The sequence below is a fragment of the Odontesthes bonariensis genome, chromosome 13 (assembly GCF_027942865.1).
Source record: "Odontesthes bonariensis isolate fOdoBon6 chromosome 13, fOdoBon6.hap1, whole genome shotgun sequence".
NCBI classification, from domain to species: Eukaryota; Metazoa; Chordata; class Actinopteri; order Atheriniformes; family Atherinopsidae; genus Odontesthes; species Odontesthes bonariensis.
The window spans coordinates 13672336-13688662 of record NC_134518.1 but is presented as its reverse complement, the minus strand read 5'-3'; the positions used below and the strand labels follow the sequence as shown (position 1 = coordinate 13688662).

At 41.7% G+C, this 16327-nt stretch overlaps 2 protein-coding genes across 2 annotated transcripts; both read right to left on the bottom strand.

Moving 5' to 3' along the window:
• Positions 1-6824: 6824 nt before the first annotated feature.
• Positions 6825-9224, bottom strand: foxi3b (forkhead box I3b). The gene is made up of 2 exons (XM_075481031.1): positions 8418-9224; positions 6825-8293 (listed from the first exon to the last, which is right to left on the bottom strand). Exons 1-2 carry the CDS (start codon positions 9016-9018, stop codon positions 7725-7727), a joined length of 1170 nt encoding a protein of 389 aa, XP_075337146.1. The 5' UTR covers positions 9019-9224; the 3' UTR covers positions 6825-7724.
• A 3426-nt stretch (positions 9225-12650) lies between these two features.
• lcp2b (lymphocyte cytosolic protein 2b) lies at positions 12651-15680 on the bottom strand. Its single transcript, XM_075481033.1, has 11 exons — positions 15521-15680; positions 15394-15434; positions 14982-15186; positions 14787-14861; positions 14590-14667; positions 14422-14506; positions 14240-14318; positions 13890-13964; positions 13600-13749; positions 13246-13412; positions 12651-12976 (listed from the first exon to the last, which is right to left on the bottom strand). Exons 3-10 carry the CDS (start codon positions 15055-15057, stop codon positions 13287-13289), a joined length of 744 nt encoding a protein of 247 aa, XP_075337148.1. The 5' UTR covers positions 15058-15186; positions 15394-15434; positions 15521-15680; the 3' UTR covers positions 12651-12976; positions 13246-13286.
• Between the last annotated feature and the right edge of the window lie 647 nt (positions 15681-16327).

The following is a 16327-nucleotide window of genomic DNA, read 5'->3' as shown; positions in this document are numbered from 1 at the left end:
GGCGAGAAAAGAAAAAAAGACTTTGTGTTTCACACTTCTGCCAATCTCAATTTGGACTTGACTGGAATTTGTATCGGAGTCATTTTCTTTTAAGCCTTTAAATACTGAACTGGAAAATCCCTCGATACCCATCTAGCCAGACCAGTGCAGTCAGGTACTTTGTTTTTGTCCCTGAACTCAGAGCAGTGTGTCATAACACGCGGATTATGGGGGTTTAGAAAGTGTGCACATCTAATGCAGCTGAACATGTAAGACCCACAGTTTCATTGGGACATTTCCTGTTGTTAACTCGGAGAAAGTGACATGTAATCCATCACAGGTAACCTTCAGGGTACTGTCAACAAAAAAAAAGGCCTCATACTGAAGGCTTTATGATTGCAAGTGATGCCCCTCTGTGCTGAGATATATTGTCTCTGGGCCTTATTACCCTGAAGTGTAGAAAAAAGCCTAATAGTATCGTATATATGTGCATTTTTTCTGTTTCCATCAGATTCATTCATCATTAATATCAATACAATAGGTTTCGTGAACAAATTGGTAAATCCTTTCATTTCCCAGTCTGCACCATTAAATACTCAGTGTGCTAGAGTATTAGAAAAAACTGCTACTGCATTTGTGACTGTCGGGGACTGAGTGGAAAGGTTAAGGGCACAGGTTTTCAACAGAAATTAAAAAGGTGGGTGTAATGTATCGAGTAAGAAAAACTGCAAAGCAATTGTGCAACATACTGTAGAAAACAACTCGTACAGTGGCACACTAACAGATTTGGCTGCCAGTGGCGTCAGTAACAGAAAGAAAAACCTGTCGATAACTTTTAATGAGATCAAAAACTTGGATTACAGTTAAGTGAATCTGTAAAAGTTGTATTGTGAGAAAACCATGTGTTATTCGTATCACATGCTTTACTGAATACCTTGCACTGTGTGTGAGAGGATGAGGAAGCAGAGAATGCTCACTGGCATATTTTATAGGTACCAAAACCATTTACAGCGGGGCAAAAAAAAATAGCACTAAACCAAGGAAAAAAGAAGCCACAGCTTCTCCCTCAAAAATCAACAGAAAGGAGATTCGGGTTATAGTATTATTAGAATGAAGATACTCTTAAGAAGGAAAATGTGTTTTTTCCGGTTTGTGCTGAAGCATTTATGATCCTAATGATAATGAGTATAGACATTCTCAGCATGTAGCTGCCTGAGGCAAACTTGTTGAAGGCGAGTCCATGTCTGCAGGTTAAATGCTACATCTACAGATAAGCAGCTGAATCATTTGTGTTGGTTTTATTTAAAAAATATTTTAGTTTGGAGTTATTTTCAGCAATGCATCATGTAAATGGACATCATTTGGATGCTCCTCATGCTGCCTGTAATAAATGTCCTTTTTGACCTTGGGGAATGCGCAATGCCTACCAAAGAACTACAATCCTTACCCTGCATCCTAAGTTGCAACCTCCTTGATTTTTTTTAATTCAGTTGGCTTGAAGTCTTGAATATAATCAGTTGGGGCTTTGGCTGAAAAGGGGATTTCATGTATAACTTCAGATGGAATAATATTAGCTGAAATTCCTTGAGAACAACAAAAATGGCACATGAATGATTGTATGATTGATTCCTCAGGGTTGCCTGGTAATGCTGGGTAGCCACACTAAAGATGATAATTGAGGTACACAAACAAACATGGATTTCAGTAAGAGGTGGATCCAAATGCAGACTCAAAGACAGAGGCAGGTAGAGAGACGACACCGAACTTTTTTCTTAAATAAAAGAAAAAAATCAAGCCAACAGAAGAAATAATACTGGGTAGTTTATATATTGATGAGAGTAATGACTAACATGACAGATGTGGCAATCTGCAAATCTTCACTTGACATGAGACAAGATCAACAAGTACAAAACCAATCAAGCTCGTCGGGGGCAGCTGTCTGGGGTGGCCCGGTCCTCTTGAGGGGGGGGGGGGGGGGGGGCAACGTGGGGCCCTGGGCCGTTGCCCCTGGTTCCCTGGCTCCTTCGCTTGATGGGTATGTGGGCTTTACCTGGGGCCTTCTTCTGCTGTCTGCTGCGCTGGAGCATGGCTTTCTTGTGATTGGCTGTCTGGTTTCTCTCTTCCTTACCTCATGGGGGTTACTGGTTACCCTGGCCTGGGGGCGTTTCCTGTCTGCCTCTGATCTATGCAGTGGGTGTGGTTGCGCCCCCTTCCCCCATCACTATACACAATTCATGTGGAGCCTTTACAATATAACTGACAAACACACACATATGCAAGCATTCGTTCATTCACATGCTCACCCCAACATTACAATGTGACTTTTGGCTTTAGTGATAATCTACAGAGATTTTCCATCTCATTTACGTGCTGCTGTTGATGTTGTTGCTGTTTGTTTGTTGTGTGTTTCTTCCCATTTCTGCAGGTGCTCCTGACGATCCCAAGTATGGCCGCAGTTTGCTTTCTTTTCTCTCCACAGATGCAGCAGTTGGCTATTGGTGTCTATCTTTTCAAGCGCTTCTTTAACTCCCTCTCTTTCTTTAATCTCTCCTTTAAAAAAGAATAAAAACAATGGAGCTGCAAACTATGAAACTGTGGGGTTTGGCTTATGCTGATTCCTGTTTTTCTCTGGGTCCAGCCAGAAAAGAAAAAAAGACAAGTCCAAGGGATCTAAAGTGCACAAGGAAAACTACTTTCAAAATAAAACAGGAAGTAAAATTGACTAAGTTAAATGTCTTTTCAAAAACCCTTAAACAAAGAACAAAGTCCTGACAGATGATACAAACAATATGATATTTACGTCACTTCTGCATAAGACAGTCATTTATTTTGTTGATACATTATCTTAACTGAAGAAGAGCGTCCGTGTTCCAACACAAACCAGGTTGCAAAAACGTGTGGCAAGACCAAGTTAGTGTAACTGTTCCACATTGTAACAATTACTCAAAACAGCTATGAAATGGTTTTCCTTTTTTCTTCTTATATATTTCCTATTTTCATTGAGAATAGATAACCTCCCACCTGCTTTGACTCTGCATGTCTGGCAAGACTCCATTTTATAAAGTGAATCATGCCAAGGTTTGCTACTAGTTTATGGGACAAATGGGAAAATTATGTGTGCATATATATGGATACACTCAACCCCCAACCCTTCTTCCTTCCTGTCCGTCCCTCTCTGAAAAGCCCTGTTCATATCGCCATGTTTACTTCTTGTTGACATGGAAATATTTTAGGGTAAAATAGCAATGATTCATATATACACACAGTCTCACTGCCTTCTGTGTTTGTCTTCAAACTTCAGTTTTCCCCAAAAAATCGTGTATATAAACCATGTTTAGGAAGAGGAGATCACACGCTGCATTATTCTCGAGACTCTGACACACTGGGATGCACTATTACATCTACAGCAAAGGAGATACTGCGCTCTTCAACTTTTTCATGGAAAACACATGGACTTCTAACAAAGTGCGACATTTTCAGGGGTCTAAGGCTGTTGGATGCCGGTGATGGCAACCTGCTGAGTGTGTAATTATTTAGGCATCGTGATACATTATACAATTCTTTTACTTAGGATCTTATTTAAGTGTTTAACTGTTTAACTAAACATTTTTTTTCAAAAAGTGAAAGCAAGAGCATGCCGTGGCTGCTAAACCTCTGCAAAGAACTTCAGTCCTAATATTGAAGAGATTGGAGACTCTGGCATTTTCCGCTGACCTCTAAAGAGCCAAGAAAACGGAAAGGTTGCCGGATGTCTTGCAGACCGGTGGACACCTATTACATTCTTTTCGTCACCTGTGTTCGTGTGTCTGAAGTGTGTGTGGATGTTTACAGATAACAGTAAGCTGGTGATCCATTGCTATGGCAGTGGGCATGACGACACGTCTCCAGGCTCTGACGTTCTTTGCTACCGTTTACTAAACAGCCCAGATAGGACACCACTGTTTTAGTAAATACAGAAAATGGTGTGTGAGTGTGTGCCCTTGAGTGTGTTTTGGGTCGAATTGGTACCAGGAAAGTTTGCTCTCTGTCAAGGTAGAAGTTACCCTCTGTGACACGATGGCTCCCCGCACTCTTGAGGACGTAAACTTGAACATCCAATGAAATGTTAAAATGTTAAAAACCTGCCAAACATAAAAAATTTGACCCTCACTGAGGTGTGATTTTAATTATTTACCTTATCTATAATCTGCACAGTTCTTGTACACACAAATCTCTCATGATCAACAGCTCTAGAACAATCGCCCCTCTGAGTTTATATTATAAACATCACACACTTGCCTGCGCTGCTCTGCACACAGACACACTCGCAGTTGTGTGTGTGTGTGTGTGCGAGTGCGATCGGTTAGTTCGACAGGTGTGTGGAAGACTGCCACGAGCCAGGCAGCAGGTGGAGATGGGGATTTATAGATTTTAATCATGTCACTCTGTTGAGAAATAACTCTACTGCCCAAGGCAAAGAGTGTCTACGGCTAAAGTAACGCATGATTGATGGATGATGTGCTGGAGATCCCTCAGTCAAATAGAGGGGCAAGCGTTCCCAACAACACATATGGATTACCTTGCACTATAACTGTCTGACATCTTCAGTTTTGCATTATAAGCGCTGCGATTTTCTGCTAAATAAAGCAAATAATAGAACACGTCAACAGCTGGTAGCAGTTTTAAACAAGTGAAAGTTCTGTTTTACACTGGATGAAAGACTGTTAAGGAGAAATGCCAGAAGGAGAAAAACACAACTGCATCTTATATCATGTTGGACAACCTGCACATGACCTTACTTGTCCACGAAAACATAATATTCTGTACAGAAAAATAAAACAAAAAACAGACAGGGAAGTTCCAAGATACTGACAGATTTCCTTTTTTAATAAAACAAAAAGCAAATTAACTTTGGTTTCAGGAAATCCTTCAGGTTTTACTGTTTTTTTTTATCTGCAAACCTCCATCTGAAACTCCAAAGTCTCCCACTGAACTTTTCATCCCCATCCAAGGTGTGATTAACTGTTACAAATTTGCATCAATGTGAAACTGCCTGAATACCTCAGCATAAGATGATGTCTGCTGTTAAGAAAGTCTCTGAGACCAAAGCCGTGAAATGTTTCTGTTGGCAGAAGAGGGCTTGTGCTTCATCGACTAAGTGGGAGACCTCTCCTGATCTTCAGCACAACCTTTTTACCTGTCAGCACCAAGTCTGAACACGATAGGGGGAGAAATAGATAATTGGCCACACCAGCTTTTCGGAAAGTGCAGACGGGGGTGTGACATGTATTTTAGTCTTTGCTCCTTTTTTTCCTTTCCTTCCTAACACTTTCTTTTTAATGAACACTTAATAAAGAGAGCATATGACTCCTATCCCAGACTCCCTGTACGCTTCTGAACTCAGGCCAAGATCCTCCTTATCGCCTTAGAATCTCAATGGCTTGGCACTCGTGCACCAATCTCAATCAACTCCTCTGACCAGTTGGCCCGAAGGAATGCCGTACTTTTTTTCATTTCTTGATAATGGTCTAAAAATGTCTCTTAAAATAGTTGAATGTTGGAAATTATTCTTATTTAGTAGGTTTTCTTTTCATACATGCTTTCACATTTGATTTAGTTTTTCTGTAAAACTGCCAGCATTTCTGACACAACTAATAAAGCAGGACTTTATGATCCCTCCAAACGCAACCTCGTCCCTTTGTTTTGAAATCAGTTATGCAAATTTTGACAGGTTGACCTCCTACCTCTAAGACACTTTGTTATTAGTGCCAAGATGTTAAATTCCACTTCATCCACTTTCTCGTCTTCTCTTCATTCTTTTTTCTCCCTCTTTGTTTTTTGGTGTTTAGTGTAAATGGCTGTCATGCTGCCTGTGTTTCAGGGTAAATAAAGGCCTGAGGGGGACATCTGTAAAAAGGGTTTTACTGATGTCACCCTTTTACACAAGAATTTCTTTTCATCATTGTCAGTCTATTTCTTTAGTTGAACCAGTTACCAATTACACATTGATTAGCCCTCACTTTTTGATTATGTAAAGGCTGAATTTAGCTGGGTAATTATACATGGCAAGCCTAGTTTATAGAGTAGTGCTTTCAAAAACAAAAGGTCATGCTGGATATTTTCATTGCTGCATAGATTACATTTGCCACATAAAGACATAAAACAAACCTTTTAATCTGACCAAATGTCTCAGATACACCTGATTTTAAAATGCTCCCAACGGATATCAGTTGCACACTGAATTTTATAGCAGTGTTTAACTATTTTTGCTTTCATATTTTTACACACTCCCACTGACTAGTGAAAATAAACCATCTCCTCTAAAGTACTTTTGCTTTGGATGGCGGTCACAGAGGAAAGCTAACAGTGGATTTCTTTCTTTCAGCTCTTGTAATGGCGTCTTGTTTATACATTTTCCTATTTCGTTACATCATTTTGAATCGGTGCAACTTCATAGCGGTGAAACTCGTGGAGGAATTGTGAATTTAACAGCCCGTGGAAGGTACTTATTGGGATTTGTTCGGTTGTTCACGCAGCACCACCTTTATTGCTTTTTTACAGTTGGTCCCCTTGCATCCAGTCTGCAGTATCTGTTTGGTTTTAGTGTTCAGTGGTGGAAAGGGGGACAGCATGGGAATGCCGATTTTCACCGTTTAGGAGAATCAGTTAACTATCCATCACACACAGATCGGATTACACTGACATGCTGGTTCCACACTACCGGTCATCGCTTCATCCAGACAGGTCTGTTTTCTGTCAGTGAGTGTTTAATGTCTCACTTTCTCTTTCTCCCCGTTTTTTTTCCTTGTTTGTGTGCGAGGGTGTGGGGTGGTCTCAGGAACCATTACACATTAATCTTCATAAAATTGTGAGAATGAAACCTTTTATTCATATACAAAAAAAACAACAACCCAAGACATACAAATAAAAACACAACATCCAGCAAGTAGCATACATTACAAATCCATTTAGCATGACATAATAAAAGTTTATTAGTGTCTATAAAACCAACAATCATGTATAACATTCCATATCACATAAACTAAGGCAGGGGCATACATTACAAAATCCATTTTTTATACTAAAAATTGTAACTACAAACCAACAATCATATACAACGTTCCACCTGTATATCACATGCTATATACACAGTCTGTAAGTTAAAAAAGATTGATTTCAGTACCAGAACCTCAAGGAAAGTCTACCTATTACTTGTTATGGGTGCCAGTGCCCAACGCATTAAGGCACACGTATTGCAATTGTGCATGCTTATTTATTCTTTTATCACATTGTAACATGGATAGCGTTGACGATGGTGTAATTTAACTACTCTTCTAAATGTGCTGGTTGTGCGTTGTAAGGCTGATACCATCAAAGAATCACAGATAGCAGTGTGGAATCACCTGGTGTCAGCATTTCGCTTCTATGATCTGTTAGTGAGAGTCAGATCTGATAGACACTAGCTTTAGTTAGAATAAAAGCTGACAGAGGATCTGATAGGGAGGCTAACTGTGGTTTCAGGGAGTGACAATCAGAAGCTACTGCAGCTGACTCAGCTGTTCCTGTGGGAATCAAAGCCATACTCTGCTGTCACACGCTATACTGAGCTCAACTGTCTCTGTCAGCGCAAACATACAGTTTTTTTCTGCCTGTACTGCTTTTCACAGCAGAACATCTCTTAAACAAACCTAAGATCAGACAGGTGAAATGTTCTTTCAACAGTCGTATCAAACACAACCCCCCCTCCCCCTCCTTGTGAAGTCTTCTCAAACCTCTGTGCCCTCGCGATGATAGATGATTCCTGTGGAGCTCAGTGTGGGATAGAAATGCCCACTGGACCCGCTGTACTGGCTCAGGATGGGGTTTGAGTAACCTAGAGAAGAGTGGTTGGGTGAGGAGGTGTGCACAGAGGGAGCTGGCACCTGTGTTACCCACTCTGGGCCACCTGAGTTAGGGGAGTAGTTGCTGAAGCTTCCTGGCTGTGTGGGTCTATGATGCCCATCTATGGGAAGGTTAATCTGCGACGGCCTGCTTAACCCATCAACCCCCACCTCGTTTGTTCCTCCCGTAGAAACTGTAGACATCTCAGCGAAGAAGCTGTTGAGACACGGTGTGGGACCTGTGAGGGAAGGGGAGGGGACCCTGTCTGGTGCTGGGGACATGTTGAGGGCAGGGTGTTTGGGGCTGCCTCTCTCACTGTCACCCGACTCTGGAGCCCCTGAACTGCCGTCACCACCGGAGAGGGAGTCAGACTTTCTCTTCCTTTTGCGGCGGAAGTTCCCGTTGTCAAACATCTTCTCACAATTTGGGTCAAGTGTCCAGTAGTTGCCTTTGCCTATAGGATGATATTCAGTTTTGATTAGAATTGTGGAAATGAAATACTCATATAAGCACTTGCTTACAGGAGAGAAGCATTCAAAGCACAACAATAAACAGAAAAAAGAAGTAAAAATGATTACCTGGATCATCCTCATCTCTTGGTACTTTTTTGAAGCAGTCGTTGAGGGAGAGGTTGTGTCTGATGGAATTCTGCCAGCCTGCTTTACTCTTGTTGTAGAAAGGGAAGTTATCAGCCACATATTGGTAAATCTGACTCAGTGTCAGTCTCTTGTCTGGTGCTCCGTGGATAGCCATGGCGATGAGAGCTGAGTAGGAGTAAGGGGGCCTGACCAGCTTCATCAAATCTTCTTGTGAGGGGAGAGAAAACCAGCTTAGTTCCCCTCCTGGTCCCCCTGGTCCAGGTGGACCCAGGTAAGGTCTCTGCATGCCATAGTGCTGAGGGACAAAGGGAGGCCCAGGATTACCGGGAGGCACGGTAGTAGACAGGTACGATGGTGTGCTGATCCCAGAGCTGTTGAACCAAAGGTAAGGGTTCGGGGATGAGGTGGCGTACTCGCTCAAGTCATAGGAGGTTGGAGTGGTGCGCTGAGGACTCGGCAGCGAGGGAGGAGGGTAGTAACAGTCGCCGTACATGCTGAGTTCAGGGGGCTCCTGGCCCAGGTTTGGGAACTGTGGGCCACATCGAGGAGGAGACTGGCTCTGGGTGTCAAAGGAAGACATTGTAACGCTCTTCTCTCCTCTCACCCTCTTCTTAACTCTTCACCTGCAGTTGTCCTTCCTCTCTATGCCAAACTCTTGAAGGTTTTTCCAAAACTCTTTTTCTTCTTCTGTCCTTTGTAGGTGTTTCAGTGTGAGCTCATTAAAATTGATTTTCTCTGCGCTTCAAAGTCATGGGCTACTCTTCTACACTCCTTTCTTGTCTGTTTGTCCTTGATGTCACCCGTCACACCTGCTTTATCTTTTTCCTAGGCAACGCCCCTTGCAGATTTTGATTGGTTGTCTTTTCAGGTGAGAAGTTTATCTGTTCCTCTCTCCTTTTTTTCCTGTTGTCAGCTCGTTCAGTCCCCCCAGGGGATTTGTTCACTGTCACTTAAACAAATTTCCACTCACGCTGTTAGTCAAAAACTGAATTAATTGATTGTGATTTTTTTTTGTTGTTGTTGGGGGGGTTGGGATTGGAGTTACACTATCCCTATATTTATTTAATTAAATAATCAATAAATGTTCCCATCCGTATGCTACTCTTCTTATGGACACGTTGCCATGAAAACTATTATTTACAGTAACAATTTGGCAAATATCTTGATTATTATTTCCATGGTTATTTAGTGTTGCCTTATCAAACATTTAGTAAAACACACTGGTCACATCTGGCATTTACATCCTCATCCAAGAAAAAGAAAAAGCCTTTAATCATCGTTTTCAGATCTATTCAGTTAGATCTGGGTCTGACAAAATCCTTTTCTAGAATCTAACTTTTGAGACACCTGCATCCTATTTCACTGGAAACAGTCAAAAGACATATTCATATATTCATTTCATGCAAATACCCCAAATTCTAACTTCTGGATAGTTTGTGTGAGCTCAAACTATAGGCTCTAAAAGGATATCTCAGTCCATATCTAATCTTAATCACCAAATGTTGAACATATCTGTCTGCTGCAAGTAAAATACAATCTAATTTTGACCAGTTTCAGTATCAATATAGCAACCAATAAAATCCACTACACTTCATCCAACAAACATATAGCTGAATCTATTTAGGAATGTTATAAATACGGGGCGATTTTGCAGGAATCAGATTTAGGCACAATTCTGTTTGTTTATGAGCGAATCTTGCATCCCGTGACGCAATTCAACAACTCCAGGTAAGGAGCTGATCTAATATCCAGTAGACGTTGGTTCTTAACATAAATGATTGCGGCGAATTCCTCACGAGCTGGCTCTAACGTCCCAGCATACAACACGGCATAGGCCTATATATTTTTTTATTTTCTATACATTAACTATATTTCACTTTAAATACTTACTATTCTTAACTTGAATAGTATTTTTAATGCAGGCACTTTGTAATTTGACTGTACTCCGTTCAATACTTCTTAACTAAAACCATTAGGTCGACGTTTGTCTGTGTAACTGTTTGTACTGAAAGACACAGATGAACGTTAATATGAGTACATCATTAAAGGCGCGTGCTCGGTTTTAGTCCTCATTAGCTTTCATTGCTAACACCGCAACCCTACTTTCTGCAGGTCAGTTATAAGTTGTGGTAAATTTTAGAGATTCCTAAACTTAAATAATACATCTTAACTAAAGTGAAATGGTGTTTTGTTACATCCTGACATAAAGCTGAGGAGATAGTACACTCGTTTGACACGACGCCCTCCATGCTAGCTTTTCAGAGGAAGATGTCGCTAACGCCAACATGATTTAAACGTACGCTTTGCTACCATGACGTGTAATCGGCTGGATGCCATTAATTACCCAACCTTCTTTTTGCGGAGAAGTCTTCATGAGATTCTCCTAACAGTTCATAAAAGCCATACACCTGTCTATGATATAGATGGCCGAGTCATCTTCTTTCCCCGAGCTTCCGCGGACCGGCAACGATATGTTGGAACTGAACAAGGATTTGGAAAGAATGATTGAAGACGTTGAGAATATTTCAGGTATTTAACTGTGAAACAGAGCGAGGCTGCGAGTCATGTTGTATAGGCGCCATCACTTTACAGTGGCGTGGAGGTGTGGTCACTGTCTGAAAGCTTCTTGTTTGGCCTCCTTTAGTGCAGCTGGCCTGGATGGCTTATGATATGGTGGCTCTGCGAACCAGCCCCGAGCTGGGAGCCTCAATGCGGAAGCTGGAGGAAGCCTTTCACAGATGCAGAGTCGCTGTGTGTGGAGACCCAAACCAGGAGCCAGGGATGGACCCTTGTCTTGAGACTGAGGCCAAAACGCATACTTAAATGCTATTTGTGTTGTCAGAGTTTTCAATTCAAAAGCTCTTCACAGAGATGAAGCAGTTTAACTATGATTGTTCTGTTCACGTTAGAGTGACTCGGTGTCTTTGTTGGACCGCTGCATTGACATAAGACGTTTTATTCATTGCTCATATTGGACACTTGGTGTTTGGATGCCCTTCATATGTTTTTTTTTGTCAAGGTTTAATGTTTTCTGATCTGTGTAGGCTGCTTGGTTAAATAAAGACATTTAAATTTAAACAAATTCGTGGACAGTTCGTTTTTATAAGGAAAAAAAAACTTTTCTGTTTTTGACAAAAAGATTAGTTCATTTAAATTTAAACAAATTCGTGGACAGTTCGTTTTTATAAGGAAAAAAAAACTTTTCTGTTTTTGACAAAAAGATTAGTTCATTTAAATTTAAACAAATTATTATGTTGTTTCTGTTTGTAGATTTACACTAAAACCTTTCCCTTGTCCTAATATGATTCAATTATTTGCCCTCCGTTGGAGTACAACAGGTGAAATTAGTTTAACTTCTGTCAGGTTTGGGTACAGTTTAACATTGGTTTCTAATCATTATTTAGATGGAAAACGCAGAGAGGGAAGCAGAAGGAGCCATCTCCACCGCCTGCGTTGAGCTGGAAAACATCCTGAGAGGGCTGGACTCCTTGTCTAACAGCATGGATCAACTAGCATGTACGTATGAGTGTAAATCTCATTCACTTTACACCCCCAAGACGTCGAACAGCATCCGTTTTCAGATATGCAAAGCATAGGACGAAACTGCTGCCATGGATTTGAAACGTGATAGCTAAAACTGGATTAGTGGATACTCTGGCTTAGCCGTGTTTGTAGGTATAAGCACCATCCAGACCTACATGAAGTTTTTCAGATTTTGCTTTGCTGATGGCTAGATAGGAGCAACTGAAGAATTTCACACACACACACACACACACACACAGTTGTCTATCAGGCCATCTGATGTGAGGCATTATGTAGCAGCTTTTTTTCTGCCACAGGGGACAGCTGTCTGGGTTATAACTGCTCAGTTGAACGGCTCAAAGCCTGGAAACAAATAATTAAGGTTTGATGTACATAGCTGGATACATGGCAGGATTTTTGAAACTGTGATACACTTGAGCTTTTGTCCCCTCCTGATTCTGATATATATACATAATCTGTACCACTTTGTAGTGAGAACAATTAAGTTTGTGATAACTTGGTATTAACTCCAATCTGGAATGTGAAGCTTAAATCTAGTTTTCCTGTTTAAACACATTCTGTTTTAGCTTGTTTTTCAGTGCATTTTGGAACTATTTACTCCAATTTTCAATGAACTGGATATTATAGACGCATGAGACACTCTTTATTTGTTTATTATTGCGCAGTTGGAATACAGAAACATACCTGACTTTTAGTCAGACTGACATGAAATGCTGATGCTATTTGAAATAACGGGAGAAAATAAAGAGAGAGGCATAGTGAATATATGTATACTGTTACATTTATTTTTTATTTTTCTCTCAGGCCATTTGGTCTTAGGTGAATTAGCAGTTGGTTTAGACCTGAGGCAGTTGTTACACAAGATATTTTCTTTCGACTGACAGTGCGAACCCATCTGAGGCAATGCGATCTGATCGTTTGTGTTGGCCACCCTGACAAGCTGGTGTTTCTCAAGAAGATCCCAGACGTATTGAGGCGGCAGCCCCCACCTGGACCTGAAACCGAGGAACAGATGTAATGCTGTGTGTCTGCAGTGCACAGTTTAGGAAAATATACATGCATTCAGCCATGTGAAAGTCTTTCTTGTTCTCTTATTCTGTTCACTAAGCATAGTAAAGGTAGCCAAAAGAGTGATTGCATAACAATGACCATTGAAATGGCGAAAACTGTGACTGTGATTTGTTCAGATGCATTTAAAAAAAGACCTTGAATAAGTTACATGTGAAAATTAGCATGTAGGAACACACGGACGCGAAACACCCACGTTCCGCCTGGTGCCGGTGCCGGTGCCGGTGCTGGTGCTGGTCAGAGTCCCGCAGGGTGCAGCAGGCAACACTGGGGCTGCTCTGTGGAGCTCGGGTGTGCGGCATCAATGAGCAGCAGCGGGGTGTGTGTGTGATGGTTAATCATCTCCTTCACCCCCGGGAAACTCTAAAGCATAGCAACACACACTGAAGATGACAGGGACCTAATGACGCAGCGCAGCACAAGTCAGCATCAAACTCTCCCTGAGGCACGCTGTAACATGTGAAGTTTTCAGTTGAGTCTGAATGAGTGCGCAGAAAAGATTTCTCTTTCTCAACCCCGTTGTTGACAACGTCATCCTTTTTTAGTTTACCTCGGTGTTCCTGAGGCCATTGCCGAGCAGGTAGAAGTTGCCTTGGTTACGGATCCTAATGTTGTAAACCTTGCCTTGATTCAGAAGCATCAGGGTGTAGGGATGCTCGGTTGAGCCGTTTATGCTGTCCCTCACCACAAATGCTCCGTCCTTCGGGATACAGAACCACACACACACACACACCCATCACACCACTGATTTATCCAGTCCTGTAAGATAACGGCAGCTTGTTCACGTGCACTTTTTTATATCTTTGTGCATGCTATAGAAAGAGGGATGCGGCGCTATACCTTGTTCACCTCTCTGAGGGTGGCTTCGGCTTGCTGTCTGCTTACTTTTCCTCCGTACCAGCTGGCATCCAGATCCTGGATTCATCATGATAGAAGAGAGAGTTTCTGCCTATTCTGTTGCAGCAGAAAATCTGTTTCTTAAATGAGAATATCTGAAAGATGTAAGGCATCTAATTCCAGTTAATCAGAATTTTTTTTCTTTGCAGTCATGGCAGTTCTCAGGTGTATTTTTTTTAACAATACCGCCATCTGCTGTTTAACCTCTGAAAGTGCCCACGGTGTGTAACAATAACCATAGCTCCACTGTTGTGTCTTCTTTTAATGAGCAGGAATGGAGACTGTGGCTTCACCTGTTTCCGTCCCAGTACTGATTTATTCTCCTGAGCAGGTTGTGTTGGCACCAGAGGTGCTGGAAGGAGTTTACTCATCCTGGGAAAGGAGAAATAAAACACCACGTAATTGAGAAAGGAGGGATAATTGCAATAACCAGAGTAGAGCAAACTGAACTCATATATTTTTGACGCTGCGCTACCTGTTGGACACATCTGTGGGCCGATTGGCTCGTGGTGGAAGGAGCCTGCTGGCAGATGAGCCAGGAGCCACGGCAACACCACCCTCTTGTGGACATTAGTGATGATTGGACACAGACATGTACAAGATTTTCACAGCAATCAAACATAACATGTAAAGCTGCACCTACCTAATTTTGGACCAGGCCACTGAGATGGGTCGGGTAGTTCAGGCAACATCCTGTTTCTTTTACACTCAGAATAGTGAGCTGGAATAAGGAAAACACGGTTCAGATCATTTGCTGTTCGGGTTTTACTTCATCAGGAAAAAAATCAGTGTTGGCATCAATGAATCAGATTCTACTGGAAACAAGAAATGTGCACCCACTGGGCACTTTGAACGGTCTTGGAGATATGTGGTCAGTTCCCTTTGAGTGAGGTTGTGGAGGTTTCGAGCTCCTTTCTGTAGGGTACGGAAACAATTTTACAGTTATACAGTCAAAACCTAATGATTCCTTCAGATGTTTTCGCGTGCATTTGCAATTCTGTGTGCACAGCTGCTGTCATAGCTTCTTTCTGTTACCTCTGCGACTGTCCTGAGCTTTCACGTCTCTCTGCGGTCTAGGCGGCTTCGTTGGGTGTGCGAAGGCCTGCGGCATGCAGCCGCCCTCAAGGGCCTGTCCGCCGTGTTTGTTCTCAGCTGTTTGGAGCTCAGCGAGGGCACAGATGTAGTCCTCCCCATCTTCCTCCTGGTCAGGCCCCTCATAGATATTATCATTTTCACTGTCCTGAGCACAGCAGAGATAAGTTACACAAATAATAACAACAACAACGATGACTCAAAAACTCACATCACAGAGGCAGTACTGTTCCCGTTATGTACTACATATTGAGTTACTTAAAGTAGCTTAACTGACGTGCATATATTGGACTACTTTGGAGTGTCTGAATGTATTTGTAAGAAGAAGAAGAAAAAAAAGTAGCATTTCACTCACAAACTCATCAGACTCCCAAACTTCTTCATTCTGTGAAAATGCTTAAGGAAAATAAATGGTGAAAAGTTCACTTGGGAAGCATTTGTACCTGACTTTAGAGGTTTAGTTCAACTGAAGTGTCCGTTACCTTGCACAGGATGTGCCTCTCTTGTAGTTCTGCGCAGAGAATAAGGTGTTGTGGTTGGTTACACATTCAGTTCCGGCGCTATAAATAAAAACTGTCGACTTACTTTGCATTAAAGGTCATCCTCTGCGCTCCCTTGTTGATTTCCCTTTGAATATTTGCAAGTATTCTATAAAGATGCAGAGGCAGACGGTCGGTACAATAAAAAAAAAAAAGTTAATAACCCACTTGGGGTTACTGTGCCGCTCTTGACTGGTTTCACTTCACTTCAGACTTACGGGACAGAGTGGCGAGGGAACACTTCAAGCTCTTGCTGCTTCATATGCTGGAAGATGGAAACGTGGTGCAAATTAGAAAACCTGTTACAGAGAGCGTTAAAGAATGACAAAAACTCAGAGAGGGTTAAAACTTACGTACCATGAACTTTGCTCCAGTTATACTGAACTTTAAAACGACTCTGTCACAGCTGGATAACTGAAGCTGAGAGGGTTTGGAGAAGAAGAAGAAGAAGAAGAAGAAGAAGAAGAAGAAGAAGAAGAAGAAGAAGAAGAAGAAGAAGAAACACTAAATACTCCAGTGTGTGTACACAGTTATGAGGGGAAATGAATTCATCAGCGCTGATCAGGGCGTACGAACGGATACATTATTAATTAGCCTCAACACTCGATGTTTCACACAAGAAAACCATGTTTTCTGCAAGAGTTCCACGTGGTGTAGTTGCAAGGCTGCAGAGATATTTGGCAACAAAGTGACTGGACAACATATTAAAAAAAAGTCTTTCTTCTCGGTAACTGCCACGAGTCTTCTGTC

Excerpts from the sequence above, each read along its gene's own strand:
- foxi3b (XM_075481031.1), bottom strand. The coding sequence starts at position 9,018 with ATGTCTTCCTTTGACACCCAGAGCCAGTCTCCTCCTCGATGTGGCCCA. Across the intron at positions 8,294-8,417 it reads AAGAGATGAGGATGATCCAG|GCAAAGGCAACTACTGGACA; the intron begins GTAATCATTTTT and ends ATCATCCTATAG.
- lcp2b (XM_075481033.1), bottom strand. The coding sequence starts at position 15,057 with ATGCCGCAGGCCTTCGCACACCCAACGAAGCCGCCTAGACCGCAGAGA. Across the intron at positions 14,507-14,589 it reads GTGGCCTGGTCCAAAATTAG|AGGGTGGTGTTGCCGTGGCT; the intron begins GTAGGTGCAGCT and ends AATGTCCACAAG. Across the intron at positions 13,413-13,599 it reads ATGGCCTCAGGAACACCGAG|AGTTTCCCGGGGGTGAAGGA; the intron begins GTAAACTAAAAA and ends GCTATGCTTTAG.